Source organism: Hordeum vulgare, chromosome 7H (assembly GCF_904849725.1).
Source record: "Hordeum vulgare subsp. vulgare chromosome 7H, MorexV3_pseudomolecules_assembly, whole genome shotgun sequence".
In the NCBI taxonomy this organism is placed as follows: domain Eukaryota; kingdom Viridiplantae; phylum Streptophyta; class Magnoliopsida; order Poales; family Poaceae; genus Hordeum; species Hordeum vulgare.
In genome coordinates, this window is record NC_058524.1 from 617,244,732 (window position 1) to 617,262,684 (window position 17,953).

The window sequence follows — 17,953 nt, forward strand, 5'->3', positions numbered from 1 at the left end:
GCCCTGGCAACGCGGCGAGGTCCGGGAGGTCGACGAGGCGGGCGTGGCGCGCTGGCGTGGCGACGCGGCTCGGGGAGGCGCGGGAGGCCAGCATGACGGCCAGTTGACATGATGCCATGCATGATGCGATGATGCAACTACATGACGATGCAACGAATAAAACTAAACACACGACGGAAATGGAATAAAGGGGGGAATCTTCTGGAGCGTCGACATCGGGCTGTCACAAATACAAAGATACTTGTTCCACAAAGTGCTACGCCCTCCGTTCCTAAATATAAGACCTTGTAGAGATTTCACTATGAACTACATACGGATGTATTTAGACATATTTTAAAATATGCATTCATTTATTTTGCTCCATATGTAGTTCATAATAAAATTTTTAAAAGGTCTTATATTTAGGAACGGAGGGAGTAGATGATAGCTTCCTATTGGAATCCACCATACTAGTATCTAGCGTCACCGCCCAATTCCCCGCTTTCATACACTACCGGCTCTTCCTTTTATAGAGAAAAGAAGAAAGCCTCTTACAAGGTGGAAGGATATATATCAGAAAGGCCTAGTAAGGGTAGGAGCAAAACACACGCTTTGCAAGAGGCAGGTACCCATGCGGGGTAGCTCTAGAAGATGGGCCACCAGAGATAGAGAGAGACGGAGCATCAGAACACCATCAATTCTCGTGACGGAGCTGGACCGCTCATGGATGAGATTCGCCATACTCGACACATATGAGCTCACACTGGAACTCAAGCAGACCAACTAGGCCGAAACTCATCACGACCAAGGTCCACCATACTCGAGCTTCTGATCCAGGAAAAGGGAACCTGAGCATGGGCTTTAGATCCAAGCTAGGGTAGCACCACCATCGAAGCCACAATGACACTAGGTACATCCATCACCCCACTCTGATGTTTGTAGACTTCCAAGGCCTAGAGCCCCAGACGTGCAAGCATTGCCCTAGGCTCAGCCTGTACGTTCCCAACCCAACCAAGCAAACTACTCTTTCTATGTGCTTGGTTGGGCCGTGTCGTGCGAGCCCGTGGACTGCGTTTTCAGAACCAGACACGACCCGGTTATTAAACGGATCGGCATGTTGGTCCGTTTGACATGCTGGACAACATGTTTTTAGGCTCATGGGCTCATTTTTAAATCTATTGGGCTGTGTATTATAAATAAATAGATATATTTAAAAAATCTGAAAAAAATATTTAAAAAAATTAAACTGGCCATGTCGGGCCGGCCCGCGTACCGAGCCTCCAGGCCCATGCATGGCCCAAGACGGGCTGCGTGCCTGGCCCATGGCGGGCCGTGTCGACGGGCTCGCGGGCTGGCCTGTTTCGCCTGCCCGTTTGCACGATAAAAAAGTGAACAAAAATAAAAAAAAGGAATTTTAGGCGTTGTTACTCAAGCATCTCGTCGTCGTTGTGGTGTAAAGAGATGGCTGATACGGATATTATCGTTGATGTAATTTGTCTATCGCTGTTTTGATTGTTTTGATATATTTTTTCCATGCTAGGGCATAGTTTGGTCTTAGTGACTTTGTCATTTTCTGATGTGTTTAGTCGTGTTTTGATTATGTGCATCCGAATTATACAGAGCTCCGATTGCGTGATCATTGTGCTTGAACCCATCTGATGCTTCATTTCGATATAATAAAATCCATCCTTTCTGGAAAAAAGAAGAAACTAGCTGGGACAGTGTTTGTTTCTCGAAAAAAGGTAGTCGCGATAGAGTTGGTTTGTGGTAGATCACCTTCATTTCAAGCCCGGCCGGTTGATGAGCAAATCAAGGCGGCAGATCGCGCGATTAGTTGCTAGCAGTCATGCATTTGCTAGAGAGACCATATCGATTAGTCAATTCAGTTAGCAAAGCCTCACCGCACTTCATCAAACGACCGAGATCTCCAATTTTTCCTACCTACTAAGTGGAAATTATGAACATCCCGTACAAAGTCAAACACGCACACAACTTTAATGAATTAATTGACAATGCTCGCTTTCTCAACTTAACCTAATGATCTTTTTTGTATGCTAATTTGGTGGGCTATATAAGCACTTCCCGGGGTGCCTTGTGTCCTCACACCGATGGTACATAATCAGCCAATTAAGCTGATTTGTACAGCTTGATCTAACGTTTGCAGAAGTACGTATATCAGTATGGCTTCCCGCAGCTGCTTCTCTTTCTCTATAGTGTGTGTTGTGGCAGTGATGGCGTTTGCTATCTTGGCCACGGCGAGCAATGCGCAGCCGCTAGACCCTCATTTCTACGACAAGGTGTGCCCGGCGGCGCTCCCCGCAATAAGGAAGGTCGTCGAGGAGGCCGTCGCGGTGGAGCCGCGCATGGGGGCCTCGCTCCTGCGCCTGCACTTCCACGACTGCTTCGTCAACGTACGGAAATACAGTATTGCATTTGGTTTGGTTTGAAGGCCTGCTCGTTTGACGCCCGTTGCTGCATGCATGTTTGCTTGCATTGGTTCAGGGGTGTGATGGGTCCATCCTGCTCGACGACACGCCCTTGTTCACAGGCGAGAAGAAGGCCGCACCCAACGTGAACTCGGTTCGCGGCTTCGACGTGATCGATCGCATCAAGGACGCCGTCAACGCCGCGTGCGGGGGCAACGTGGTGTCCTGCGCCGACGTCGTGGCCGTCGCAGCACGTGACTCCGTCGTCGCGGTGAGCTTCCTCATCTCCATCCAGGACACTAATCAGGAGAGATTTTATGCGCGTAACAATGGATGGGAAGATATTGTTGCAGCTGGGAGGGCCGTCATACGACGTGCTTCTGGGCCGGAGGGACGCGCGGGTGGCGAGCCAAGCCGCAGCGAACAAGAGCATCCCAGCGCCGACCATGGACCTCGACGGCCTCGTCTCCAACTTCGCATCGCACGGCCTCACCGCGCAAGACCTGGTCGTGCTCTCGGGCGGCCACACGCTGGGCTTCTCCCGCTGCACCAACTTCCGTGACCGCCTGTACAACGAGACAGCCACATTGGACGCCTCCCTTGCCGCGCAGCTCAGGGGGCCCTGCCCGCTTGCCGCCGGCGACGACAACCTCGCGCCGCTTGACCCGACGCCAGCGCGGTTCGACGGCGGGTACTACGGCTCTTTGCTGCGCAGCCGGGGGCTGCTGCACTCGGACCAGCAGCTGCTCGCTGGCGGCCCCAGTCCTAGTCCCACGGACGCGCTCGTTAGGTTCTATGCCGCCAACCCGGAGGCGTTCAGGAGGGACTTCGCGGATGCCATGGTGAGGATGGGCGGTCTGATCACCGGGAGTGGCGGCGAGATCCGCGTCGACTGCAGGAAGGTGACTTGAACTAGTGTGCACGCATGCACAACAGGAGGTCTGAGCCAAATGCACTGTGTTTCCGGAAACGGAGCATAGTCGAACAGTGTTCTTGGTTTTAATTTTTAGTTGTGTGGCTTGCATTTTATTTCATTCCTTGAAACAGGCTTTCGCCCGCTTTCTAAATAAAGCACATTTTATTTTATTTCATTCCTTTTGTGGGGCTTTGTAAAATTGTAAGTGGAAACAATGTTCCCGGTCGTTTATACTTTGTATGTCAATCATGTAACACGAGTTAGAGGTTAGACCGTTTCTTTCACCCAACAACAAAATTTATATGATGTTCATGGGTTACTAATGTGTGTTTCAAATAGAGGTGCTTTTTAACATTTTACAAACATAAATGCTCACAAATACAAACATCCATTTACTCTTGTGAATATACTTGCACACACCTTATCCTCATAAACATCTCTGAAAAACTGAGCTTATACATCACCTTAAGATTAACAAAGTCATCGGAAACGTCTTTATAGTCAATGAAAACGTCTCATCCACTGAACGCACATCCCTGAAAGAAAAGGCTGGAAAAAATTCTACAAAATACAAGCGCCAATGTCATCTCTAGGACTTAAAGTCTGATGGGGGAGTTGGAAACAATCTCAAACGTGGGAAGATTCTGAATGGATGGACTGCTCCCGTGCCCTCCCGGTCGACCTTGCGGCCCCGATGGAGTCCGCCGCGCCTCCACTCTCCCCGCCGCTGGTGTGCGCACCGTCGGCTTCTGCGCCCTCCCCTGAGTCCTCCACCGCCGTCGCCCCTCCCCCGACGACCCCTCTACCAGCCTCCGCCTCCCTAGCGCGCCACGCTGGGCGACTTGGCTGAGGGTGCTGACCTCACGGCAGGCGTCTCCGTCATGCGGCGTGCCGGCTCGCCCCTCCATCACTCCCACAACGTCTTGACACGGTCCAACGTGGACGGCGGCTCCGTCGCCGTCTCGGGTTCCCACAGGAGTGCTCAACCACCGAGCCCCGCTCGGTCTCCTGGGAACCAAGGCTACGCCTTGCGTCGGATGGGTGAGCGTCGCCGCTGTCAGTGGAGCGTCCCCAGCCGGTTGAAAGCCGGTCATGCTCATTCCTCCTGGCTCCAGTCCGGGACACACCTAGCAGCCCGTGCTCCTTCCCGTTCGACGACGGCCGGACCCCCTGCTCCCCCCTCCCGCAGTCCACGGCGAGGTTGTCATCGTTCTGGCCGTTCGTCACATCCTTCGGCACTTCCTCCCTGCAGCTGTTGCCGTGCAGCATCGGGCCGCATCGGGCGTGCCTCACTCCGGCATCCTGTCCCGGTTGCGATGGCGGCGACGCCCATCTCCTCGTGGACGAAAACCCTCCCCAGTGTTGCCCCGCTCTAGGGCCGCGGCATGCTGGGCCGCTCACCTCATCCCTTCCTGGGCCCGCCGCATGCTGGGCCCCCGCCCAATGGCGTGGTTCGGGTCGGCCCGCACTGGGACGATATGGCTTCCATGAGGGTTTCTGCTTGCTCCCGTTCGCCCCCTCGCGTTGCTGCGCCTTCTCCCTAGCCGACTCGCATCGCCACCTCCGCTACAGATCCCCCCGCCTCTCGCCCCGTCGTGCCGCTGTCATCGGCAACCTTCCCGACCATGCCCCGCGCGTGGGACGAGGGCGGCGACCACCCCAAGTGGCATAGTGAGGACTCCCGCGACCTCCCGGGTGCCTCTCCCGACGCCGTCCGCCATGGGGAGGACCTGGGCTGGCACCTTTCTGCGCGCAACGACCGTCGCTCCTCGGCCCGCTCCAGCTCTCGCCGTTCTCCAACCCGGCGGTCATTGTGCATGAGGGACGCGGCAATTTGCTCCAGCTTGAAGTAGAACTTACGGTTGTCACATAAATCTCACTAATCCTTTACATATCCTACGTCTGTGGAGGATTACTCACGCATGAAAAGGAAAAACGAACTAAACAAAGAGATTAAATAAAAATAAATCGTATCGGTAACATTCCAAGTGAGTTTGCTGCCATATAGAGCTGTACTAGTTTCTCATGGACCTGCCTTGTGTAACTCAAAACAGCTAGCCATGCATGGCGCTGAGCAGGGGAGTTAGCACTGCTTCGGTTCTGCAGGTTGGGACGGTGGTCGGGATATCCTCCGGCATGACAACGGCGAGGCAACGAGGCGGTCGTCGTGCATGGGTGACTCGGCAATTGACTCCAGCTTGAAGTAGAACTTAGGGTTGTCACGGTCGAACGTGTGCCTCATCTTCTTGGACTCGAAGTTCACCACACCCTCGAGCTGAAAGCTGAACTCCGCTGTCGCTGCCGGCGGCTCACCGGCCTTGCTTGCGCGAACGAGGTACAGGCAGCTGGTGCATTTATACGATTTGGGGCAGAATCTGAAGTACCATGTGCTCCCGCCCACGGCGAAGTGCGTGGAGTAGGCGTACTCACCGTCGTGGAGCACAGCCTTGAGCTTATAGACGCTGTCGATGGTCAACGTATGGGACCCGGCCATGGCGACCTGCGGTGGAGGTGGCTCCAAGACGGCGTTGGATTTGAGCAGGTTTCTGAGGAGGCGTGGCAGCTTTTTTTCCGGCTGCTGCTTCTTCTCCAGGGTGCACCTGATGGTGAATTCGTCGTAGCGGGCGCACACGCAGGAGGACGCCTCCAGCTCCCTCCTGCTCAGGCATAGGCCCGAAGCATGCACAACACTAGTGGGAACACGGCCTTTAGTCCCGACTCGTAAGGGGAGTCCCGGTTCAGCCTTTAGTCCCGGCCTTGTTCCAAGCCGGGACCAAAGGTGCTCCACGTGACCGCTTTGGAGGGAGTACCTTTAGTCCCGGTTCTACTTACGAACCGGGACTAAAGGATCCGTCTGTTTTTTTTTTGTTTGATCAGAAAAGGTAGATTTTTTTTTAAATTTTTTCAAATTTTATTTTAAAATATTTTTTATGTTTTATTTCAATTATCTAATCTTTGAATTATTTGACAATTTAATCTCTAATCACCCATCCTCACTTGTCTAGCGTGGATCACTCATTTCAAATCGTCTAACTTTCCGGCCGATCACCCATCCTTTCACTGCTTCAGCCCGAGCACGCTTAACTTTCTGGTTCTATCGCCCCTAGTTGCCAAGTGTGCACTTGTTGTTTTCCTGACAATAGTAAGCTATCAATCCTAAACAACTTGGGTCTTGATGTTATGTCACATGATTTAATTTTTTGAATTACAAACAATTATTAAAATAAACTTAATAAGTAACAATAATAGTGAATTTCAATGAAAACAACCTAATATTTTTAAATAAAAATGTTTTTCTTATTTTTTTGGAAAAAATTTCTTTTTGAAATAACTTTTTTTTTATTTGGAATTTTGAGCATGTGAGAAAACTTCACCGGGCAAGCCCGGGTGAAATTGAGTACCAATTTTTTCTATTTTTTTATATATTAATTTTTTTTGGCCGTCGTATACAAAAGTGATGGCCGTTTATTTTTTTTCCTTTTTTTGCAAAAACAGTCAAAATTCATATCTCAAAATTTCTATACCGACTAGACACTAAAACCTAACAACATCTCAAAGGATTTTATTTTTTAAAGATTTTATCATTTTTTTATTTTTTGAATATTTTATCATTTTTGTTTATTTTCTACAAAACTCAAAGTATCAAGGTTTTAGACGAAAACCCATCTGCTACAAAGGCATTTTTTAAAAATTAATTGAACTGTAGATTTTTTTGTGCATTAAATATGCACCATACTACAACATATTAAAATCTACCGAAAGAACTAACTAAAATAATAAAAAACAACAATTAAATGACTAAAATAACTATATAAGCAAAACAATATTTCTTTAATTAAAATCTTAATTTAAATTATTCTAAAATAACCAAATAAATCTTACTGTAACAACAATTTAACACATGAGTGGGAGCAAAAAGAATTAAATTAAAAACTATTTGTAAACTCAAGTTATTCAAAAACTTGGTTTGAAGCAAATTTAAACAAATTCAAATTTAAACCATTCAAATTTAAAAACTAATGGCACAAACAGAAACTAGACAAAATTTTGAATCTAATGCAAAAAAATCAATCAAAAACATCAAATATCCTAAAAGATATAAGCAATTTAAAACAAAACCTACAAACAAGAATTTAAAAACAGAAAAAAAAAATCTGAACACCTTTAGTCCCGGTTCGTGTCACGAACCCCTTTAGTCCTGGTTCAATACACCAACAGGGACTAAATCCTCCAAACCCTTTAGTCCCGGTTCGAGACACGAACCGGGATTAAAGATCCAAGACATGAACCGGGACTAAATCCTCCAAACCCTTTAGTCTCGGTTCGAGACACGAACCGGGACTCTAAAGGTCCAATTTAAACCGGGACTATTGCCCGACCGACGCCTTTGACACTCGAACCGGGACTAATGTTAGTATTAGTCCCGGTTCGTAAAGGAACCGGAACTAATGTGTTTTTCGAGCTAGGACGAAAGCCCTTATTTCTACTAGTGCAAGTGGAATTCCTGTATCGTTGCCGGCTTGCTCTCGTTGTGGAAGACGGTGTGCTTGCCCGTGGCGTCGAGGATTTCGATGGAGATGTATATGCCGACGACGGCCGAATCGATCTTGTGCAGCCCGTAGTTGACGGAGACCGAGACGACCAAGTCCTCCGCTAGGCCTTCATCGTCGAAACTCATCGGCCGCACTCTGACGTTCCAGTAAAGGTCGTCGAACAAGAGTTTGTCCGCAAGCAGCAATTCAGGCGACCGAACCAGCTTGGAGTAGCTGCGGACAAGCACCACGCTCGTCATCGGCGCCGGTCGGCTCGCGGTGGCACCCATTGTTGACGTACTAATTATCTCCGCGGGCGCCGCTGTGTATATATATACGTCGGCAAAATCAGAGCTGTCTTCCAACGATACATAGCGGTAACCGGATTCCGGCTCTTATCGTGTCCTGGAGCAAGTTTGCATGATCATATTTTTTTTGTTACAGTAGCTTGCCCGAAGAGACCGGATTCTTGCTACATTTTTTTTCTAAGAATTCTTTCCACTTTATTGATCAATGATTAGGTACAAGCATTGGGTCGTGAAACACGTTCAACCACACGTGCCTATCTATACCTCCTTTCCAGATTATAAGGCTTGCACGTATCCCTAGATTTATAATATGATTAAGTTAAAATGAGATGTATAGTCTAAAAATTATACCATTAGAAAGTAGACGGTTTGAAGTTTCTAATGACATTTTTTTGTGATATATAACTTGTATTACGATGGTCTATTTATCAACTTAGGGATACGCGCAAGCCTTATAAACCGGAAAGGAGGTAGTACAAACAATCTTGGTAAGATTATGAAACTCAAAGTTATGAGTTCTAAGCTCCAGATTGCCCGAAGAGGAGCTGCTACATATAGTGAGCAGTATTTTTGCCTCGCTCTAGGGGCAAATGCTTTTCTCGCTTGTTTGCGTGTCAGTATTAAGTCTGGACGGTGCCACTGGGACTGCTGAATACAATAGCTGCGCGTGCCTTTTTTGTGTGTGATATTTTTCTCCTTTTTTCATTGTTTTGCATCCATTTTCCCTTTTTCTTTTATATTTTCCCTTTTTATTTTTTGGTTTTCCTTGTTTCTTTCTTTAGTTGTCTTCATGTTTTCTGTAGTGAGCAGTATTATATGTGTTTTGTATCTAATTTTCCCAGACCCATTATACACTTTTTAGTCCTTCAGGCACATTTTTAATACATGTTTTACATTTTACAAATACATGATTAACATATTTCAAATACAATCCAGTATCTGTTAGATATTTTTCAAATAAAAGTTAATATATTTTGTTGTTAATAATCATTTAAAAAAATATGTGGTCATTTTTTACATGTTAAAAACATCTTTGTAAATGATGCAAACATATTTTTGTAACACGTGAACTTTATAAAATATAATGTACAATTTATTCATGGCACAAAACATATTATTACATAGTATAATATTTCTTAAAAAATTCACAACACATGAACATTTGTTAACATATACATTTTTTTGAATCTATACACTTTTTCAACGGTTGAGCGCACATTGCTTTTCATTGCACGCACATTTTTGTAAATGTGTAATGCACTTTTAAAAAAATAACTTGATATTTTTCGTAATATATGTATTCAGTATTTTGTAAATGTAAAATGATAAAAATAAATGTCTTTTTATCGTGAAATCTCGCCATCTTTATTCATCCAAAACAAGAGTCATAGGTACAAGGTTTGGGTCATGAGGATTGCCCAACCAAACATGTCGAACTACACTTCGGTTACTAGAAAATTTGGCGAGATTATGAGCTTCAAAGTTGAAGATCCTATGCTCGTGTATGAATGAACTAGAAATAAAACTATTACAGCGATTCATTATTTCATGTACTATGGCAGCATTTGGACCTCATGTCCCCTTGTTGATATCATTCACAGCTCCTTGACAATCCGAGGCCGCGCAAATATTTTGCACAACAAGATCATCTACAAGTGCTAGTGCTTCACGGCAAGCATAAGTCTCCAAAATTAAAGGATCGTTGATTTCTTGGAAGACCACAGCAGAGGATCCCAAATATGGACCTGATTGGTCTCTGCAAACAGTCGCTACTGCTCCCCCATGATGTGATCATGCAGCAACCCCATCAACGCTTATTTTCATAGTCCCATCAGGAGGTGGTAACCGCTGGGTAGATAGTTTTGTCGATGCACTTTGTCGACCTTGCTCTTTTCAGGTTGACCTAGCTCTGTAGTGAAATAGTTTACAAAGTATATTGTCTATTATGGGCTTGGAGAAATGGATTCGTAGACGGCCTTGCATCTGGCCTACCATATCGACCAGAGGGTTACAACCATCCTAGTGAAACTCACCTGATAACATTCATTCCTGAGCTAAACCAACCACAATCTCGTGTTGGGTTCCAAGTAAGCTGCCATAAGCGAGACAATGTCATCATCGGACAACGCCCAAATGCACCTAGACATATTGCATGAAACTAGAGAGTGGTAGGAAGATTTTGATGACATCCGCATAGCGGACAAGCGTCCTGAAGTGACACGTTGCGATTCTTCAAGATATCAGTAGTAGGAAGTGAATGGTGTGCAAGTCTCCATAGAAAGATTCTGATCTTGAACGACACCTTGACTTTCCACAGCAAACACCGGGATTTTTAGTGCAACCGAAAATCCAACCGTTACAAATTTAGTGAACAACTCGATGACACCGAAACAAAATCTTGGTGGAACCGGCTAGTGCAAAAGGTTACAACTTTTCTCTTTTCGGTGAGACCGAATGAAATAACTCGGTGAGACCGATTCGGCCTGTCCTAACCAGATCCAACACTTCGTTTCCAATCGTTTCATATCGGAAGCTTCGAAATGGAAATGACCGATCACAGAAGGTTGATCACTGTGTTTCAGTCTTAACGAACACAATCTCGGTGGCACCAAGATGCTAGGGTTTTGCTTGGTGGCTCCCTCTTAACTGACTCGGTGGCACCGATAAGATGGGTTCTGTAGGGCTGAGTAGGCACCTAGGGTTTAGGAAATAATTAATATAAGAATGTGTTTGAGGAGTTTTAGTGGCAGATATTTAAGCACTTGAGCAACCATATCATCATCAATATATCATCCCCACTTAATAATATTGGCTTTCATACAGACTCAATGTAATAAAAAATCACTTAAAGCAAAATGTAGAGTCTTAAAACTTTTGCCAATTTGTTTCCTTTGCATCAGAGGGTGTTCCACATCAAATATCCTAGCCATTCCAATCTTTGAACATCTCCTGAAATATTCAGGATAAAACTAATAGTCCAAAAGAAATGGTTGTTGACATTAATGACCAAAATCACCAAGGGAGCAGTTGTTCTTTCAAAGAGACACCAAGCAAGCGATGTGCGGTTGAACCCACACCGACACAAGAGTAGATCACAAAATACCCTTAGTACCAGGTACCACTACGATGCCCTTTGTGAGAGTATCCAAGACTTCCATGCTACCATTTATTGCTTTCAGGTATCAAAGCTTCAACGCATAGGTGATGCTCTTCTCCGCAGTATGATCGAGCCCATTTTTTTCAAACTATGTAGTCCTCGATGGCTTACGTAAAAGGCACACATGGATATGCAGCACCTTCAGATAATTAGCCCAAAAATAGTATCGATCCCAACAATGAGAATATCAGAGTGAATGTGGGTATTTCTATCGGACACAAGTTGTCACGGGATTGTGTGATTTTACTGTTTCGGTATCTTTATTGGATTAGTGCGGTTACGACAAATAAGTAAATAGGGACTGGAACAAAGTAACGAGAAATTAGGCACTAAGAAGCTAGGATCATGGTGTACAAGAGGTGCCAACACATCGCTAATCATAGTTACCTTTTATGTAATTCTACCTCTTTGATTAAATGTTCAGTAGGTGGTTCACCCTCGAATATTCGAACTCCTTTATGCATGGATTGTTGTCCTCTATTGTCCTGCATCAAGGTTGCTATATGCACTGTCACCTCAGAATTAAGGTTGAAAGATCGGACTAATGTTTTACGTGTTGTGGATAGGGATGACAATTTTATCCATGGATCTAGGTACCGACGGATACCCCATCCGGTTGGGCAAGGGTATGGAGCGCATTTTTGTCCATGGATCTACGGATCTGGATACCCGCGAACAACTGGGTTGGATACGGTTGTAATTTTTACTCCATGGATATCAAATGGATACATGTATGACACGTGCGCCCATATGGTTGTGACACTAGACTAAGCAAATGTCCAACCCAAGTCACTTACGGTCACAGAAGATTAAAGCCTGGCCCATGTTCCCTAATCCACCACACCACACTAACATAACTATTAAACCTAATCTAAGTTAATGAAAGATGGAGAGTTATTCTGATCTTTGGGAAGGTATCATGCTGATTTTTCTATGTTCATGGAGCTTCATGGGTATCCAGATATCCAATGAATTTGGGCATGGGCACAATTTGTGTCCATGAATGCTTTAATGGATGGGTAGAGGCTATGAAGATGGATCTTGATTTGGATTTGGACCAGCTCCACCCGCCCCAAACCCGATCCATTGCCATCCTTAGTTGTGGATTCACGTTCTCCTCATATTGTCTTTGCTCCTTGTAGATATATACATATGTCACTTGCAGGTTTTGAATTTTCTGAACAATATGTTTTACACATGTTGTTCTTCGGATCATGTCGTTTGGACCCTAAAGTAAGACAACACACATTACACCCGCCATTGATAAACAAAATAATTAATAATGAATCATAAAGCATGTTTCACAAATAACGTCATATAGAATAGGCACAAATGAATCTCATTAATCTCAAACATCTCCCACGTCAATGCATAATTACTCACGCGCGAGAAGGGAATAACCAACAAATATAGAGCTTAGATAAAAAAGAAATCATATTGATAATACTGGAGGTTATCACAATAGGATGAATGCTTGATCCAATATCAGAAATTGACGGAGTACAAGTAGAGTAACAAACCCTAGCCTTAAATGCGGGCGGCGGTCAGAGTAAGTTTCTCCGTCGCCGTGTTCGACTCAAATAGTTTCACTAAGGCTGGTTGTAATGGATAGTATGATACTAGTGTATGATACCACATCCGTAATGCATAGTATCATATATAAGTACCATAGGGTGGGTCATTTATTGACATGCAAGACACATAGTAGCACATCATATTATATTTAATATGATACGGTATCATAATATGCTACTCAACCCTCTCTTTCCTCATTTAATTCTATGCCACCTCATCAAAATTGCTTAGTTGGCATGCATGATACTACCTATGATACTCCCATTACGGACATCCTAAGCCTCCGGTTAGTTGGTCTTACCAGCATGAATGTGATAAGCGGTCGTCCGGCCGCGGCCGCCCTAAGCGATACGGATGACCGGCATGAATGCGCGGCTATGTATCTATACAGAAACGTGTGGCGAGGTTTTTGGGTGGGACCGCTCAGTTGGACACTTAGAGCATCTGTGGCAGACCCCATAATTTAAGGACCGATCCAGCAAAATAACCGTCAAAATACAGGTCGTGGCGGGAAACGCTGCCAGATCAGACCCCGTAACCGCGTCCGACCCGTAAAATTTTTGCGGGGCGTGGCAAAATGCCCACCCCAACCCGCGAAAACGCAGGTTCTCCCTCCCGACCATCGGTGACTTGTATATTTCTAGAAGCGTATGGTTGGTGGGACATTTCACCCTCGCTTTTCCCCCCACCCACCGCCGCCGGGATCCGCCTTCAATTCCGGCCACACGAGCCACCAGGATCATGACAGTGGGCTGCCGCAGGCCCTAGATCAACCTCCCCCACGCCCTCGTGCCTTGGCCCGTCGAAAATCTACAGATCGGCGGCTGTTTTGTCGCGACCATCGGATTTGTTTATTCGGGCCACCGGCGGCTGCGCCACAGCCATGGATTGGTCGGGGAGCACCCCGCACAACCCCAGCAAACCTCTAGCGCCACATATAGGTACTGGCATCCTCCAGTCGTCGGCGTTGGTTTGCCGACAAGGACTCTTTCGGTCGTCGCCCGGGCTCGGTGGTCGCGCAACGGCTCACCGACTTGCCGATGCCGCTCATACAATGCGACGACTGCGTAGAAACAGTGTTGCGGCACCCGTCCAACACACTGCAGCACCTCGGATGGGTATTCTTCAAATGCAAAAACGGCGGGGGTATGCTTCTTCCTCTATGGCTTTGTCAACTTATTTGGTTAAATTACAGTAGCTTATTGAGGTCTTCATCTGTGTACGTGGATGCTCATTTTGGTATTGGAAAGAAGAGTACATCGATCTATTGAAAGAAAGAAACTTAATAGATGTTTGTGCACTCCTTAGTATAATTAAGTCTAACGATGAAGCTGCATGTGCATTACAAAATAAATTAGAGGGGAAGCGACGTCTAATTCTTTAAAATCAAAGCCAAAGAATGAAGAATGCAAGTTGAAGGACCCCAGATCAACAATGAATGTATGAAGAAAATTTTGATCCAACTAGTGGGAGGAGTTATGGAAGTTGGATATCTTTTAAAATGTCTAATTGTGGTTCTTGTTTTTTTGGATCTTGTTGTTTAACAAAGATTTGATGAATTATGATGTATCCATTGTTCAATAAAGAAGCAACTAAATGTGTTTTCATGCCTGAAAATGTAATGAAAATAAAAACGCTTTTGCGGCCGGTGTGGGCTACGACCGAACAGACCTCGTAAAACGGACCCGTATAAAAAGATGTTCCCGCCGTCCAAGCTGACCCGCAAAAGCGTTTTTTCACGACCTGCAAACGAATTTTGCGGGGCGGCCTTATACGAGGTCTGTTAGAGATGCTCGTATGTGGTGCATGTCCGGACGTTGACAAACCTGCTACTGGTTTGCTTTCGGTTTGTGGGATTTCTTACGCTTGGACTAATCCATGGATGTTTGATGCATGACATTAAAGGTCAAAAAGAGTCCAGACCAGGTGATCTAGATATTTAGGATTTGCGTTCCCGATTGTACTAACTGCTTTTATACATCATTGTAGCTGATGACACTAGTAGAAAAATGACCTATTGTCCCGGTTCGTGAGGGCCATTTATCCCGGTTTCTGAACCGGGACTAAAGTATCGGTACTAATGCCCTAAACCTTTAGTCCCGGTTATTGCATAAACCGGGACAGATGGGCCTTCACGTGGCCGGTGCGGCGAGCCCAGGCAGGAGGACCTTTGATCCCGGTTGGTGGCACCAAGCGGGACCAATAGGCATCCACGCGTCAGCATGTAGGTGCTGGGTTTTTTTTAAGGGGAAGGGTTTGGGGGTTTTGGGGGGTTAATTTAAGTGTTTCATATATTGTGTTAGCATGCTAATTAATAGAGAGAAGTGTCCTTTCTTATCTCCGTGCTTGGTCGACGCTACGTACTATACGTATAGAGAGGACTAGACACGCTAGCTAGTTAAGCAAATGAAGGAAACAGAAGATCGTCATGAACAGATGCATACAAAGAGAAGTGATATCGACCACCTCTCCTTCACTGAGAGATTGGTCGAACAACAAGTTCTCGTATATCTATCCGACGCTACTGGCTACATATATACAATATAAGTATCTTTTACAATATAATCTCCTAATTAAAATTGAACACTGTAGGGTCCACATAGTATTCTCCGTCTTTAGCGATCACGTGGTCAAGAAAGAATGCCGCCAATTCCTCTTGAATTCCTCGCATACGATCTGGTGCTAGAAGTTCATCTCGCATCCGAAATATCTAATTTGAAGAAGGGGGTCAATACATATATATATGAATAAATGAAACTGAACACAAATGATGGTAATAAAATAAAATTGTGAATATAATTATTTACGCACTTCATATTGTTTCTCGAAGTAGCCCCGCTCACAGGTCGTGTGGCGGATGGACTCGCAAATGTAGTATCCACAGTAATTAGTCCCTTCTTCCTGCCACAACCACTTTACAAGAAATAGAGGTCAATCAAACTGATAATTAGCAAGCATGCTAAATGGTATTGATGAAACTAGCACTTGAATCACTAGGAGATGCGTGGAACATATATGCTACTATAGTAGTTACTTTCGGGTGTCTAAACTGCAGCTTCTTTGGCAGTCCCGGAGTTTTTGAGGTGAATTTACTCCAAACTCTGTCAGACAAAGAAAACAATTACTTGATATCAGGAAATGAACAAATTGAAGTTGCCGATATGGTGCGATAATGATAGATTTAACTTACTTCTCTAGAATTTTAGTCATGTCCGCGTACTTCTTGGGATCTTTTCGTCTCGAGTCTAAGACGGTTACTAGTCCCTGCTCAAGCGTAATATCTAGGAGAATATAGTGGAACCTGCGCACCCATGCATAACTCATCAATTACATTACTATAACCTCGACTAATAAGAGAAACCGAATATGCACAAGACAGTAACACTCATTCGAAGTTGTAAGGGAAGCGTATTATAGCTTTGTTTTGATTTAATATAAACGATTGTAGCAGCTTGGCCTCGGTATCTTTGGCCTGAAATTTAACCATATATGCATCTATGAGATTTGTGTTAATGAACCCAATATTACCGATTTGTCTTTTCTTTAATTCGGCGATCTTCAATCTGCATAATATAGTAAGAATAATTAAAGATACATGCAATGAAAGAGCTGACCTATATATAGAGACTTAATGACAGAAGTAGTACTACTTACAGGCAGTATCAAGTGATAATTGACTTATCGAGGGCCTTTGGATTGAAAAACTCGAAGAACTCCTCAATGAGTACCATATCGACCAGAGGGTTACAACCATCCTAGTGAAACTCACCTGATAACATTCATTCCTGAGCTAAACCAACCACAATCTCGTGTTGGGTTCCAAGTAAGCTGCCATAAGCGAGACAATGTCATCATCGGACAACGCCCAAATGCACCTAGACATATTGCATGAAACTAGAGAGTGGTAGGAAGATTTTGATGACATCCGCATAGCGGACAAGCGTCCTGAAGTGACACGTTGCGATTCTTCAAGATATCAGTAGTAGGAAGTGAATGGTGTGCAAGTCTCCATAGAAAGATTCTGATCTTGAACGACACCTTGACTTTCCACAGCAAACACCGGGATTTTTAGTGCAACCGAAAATCCAACCGTTACAAATTTAGTGAACAACTCGATGACACCGAAACAAAATCTTGGTGGAACCGGCTAGTGCAAAAGGTTACAACTTTTCTCTTTTCGGTGAGACCGAATGAAATAACTCGGTGAGACCGATTCGGCCTGTCCTAACCAGATCCAACACTTCGTTTCCAATCGTTTCATATCGGAAGCTTCGAAATGGAAATGACCGATCACAGAAGGTTGATCACTGTGTTTCAGTCTTAACGAACACAATCTCGGTGGCACCAAGATGCTAGGGTTTTGCTTGGTGGCTCCCTCTTAACTGACTCGGTGGCACCGATAAGATGGGTTCTGTAGGGCTGAGTAGGCACCTAGGGTTTAGGAAATAATTAATATAAGAATGTGTTTGAGGAGTTTTAGTGGCAGATATTTAAGCACTTGAGCAACCATATCATCATCAATATATCATCCCCACTTAATAATATTGGCTTTCATACAGACTCAATGTAATAAAAAATCACTTAAAGCAAAATGTAGAGTCTTAAAACTTTTGCCAATTTGTTTCCTTTGCATCAGAGGGTGTTCCACATCAAATATCCTAGCCATTCCAATCTTTGAACATCTCCTGAAATATTCAGGATAAAACTAATAGTCCAAAAGAAATGGTTGTTGACATTAATGACCAAAATCACCAAGGGAGCAGTTGTTCTTTCAAAGAGACACCAAGCAAGCGATGTGCGGTTGAACCCACACCGACACAAGAGTAGATCACAAAATACCCTTAGTACCAGGTACCACTACGATGCCCTTTGTGAGAGTATCCAAGACTTCCATGCTACCATTTATTGCTTTCAGGTATCAAAGCTTCAACGCATAGGTGATGCTCTTCTCCGCAGTATGATCGAGCCCATTTTTTTCAAACTATGTAGTCCTCGATGGCTTACGTAAAAGGCACACATGGATATGCAGCACCTTCAGATAATTAGCCCAAAAATAGTAT

At 44.9% G+C, this 17,953-nt stretch overlaps 1 protein-coding gene across 2 annotated transcripts; it reads left to right on the forward strand.

The window, feature by feature from the left end:
* Nucleotides 1-2,081: 2,081 nt before the first annotated feature.
* LOC123410857 (peroxidase P7-like) lies at nucleotides 2,082-3,644 on the forward strand. Of its 2 annotated transcripts, none has more exons than XM_045103792.1 (3): nucleotides 2,082-2,390; nucleotides 2,482-2,676; nucleotides 2,759-3,644. In XM_045103792.1, the coding sequence occupies exons 1-3, from the start codon at nucleotides 2,160-2,162 to the stop codon at nucleotides 3,314-3,316; spliced, it is 984 nt and encodes a 327-aa protein (XP_044959727.1). In that variant the 5' UTR covers nucleotides 2,082-2,159; the 3' UTR covers nucleotides 3,317-3,644. The 2 variants fall into 2 exon arrangements, with proteins under 2 accessions (XP_044959727.1, XP_044959726.1); XM_045103791.1 differs by having other exon boundaries at nucleotides 2,088-2,390; nucleotides 2,747-3,644.
* The last annotated feature ends 14,309 nt before the right edge of the window (nucleotides 3,645-17,953 follow it).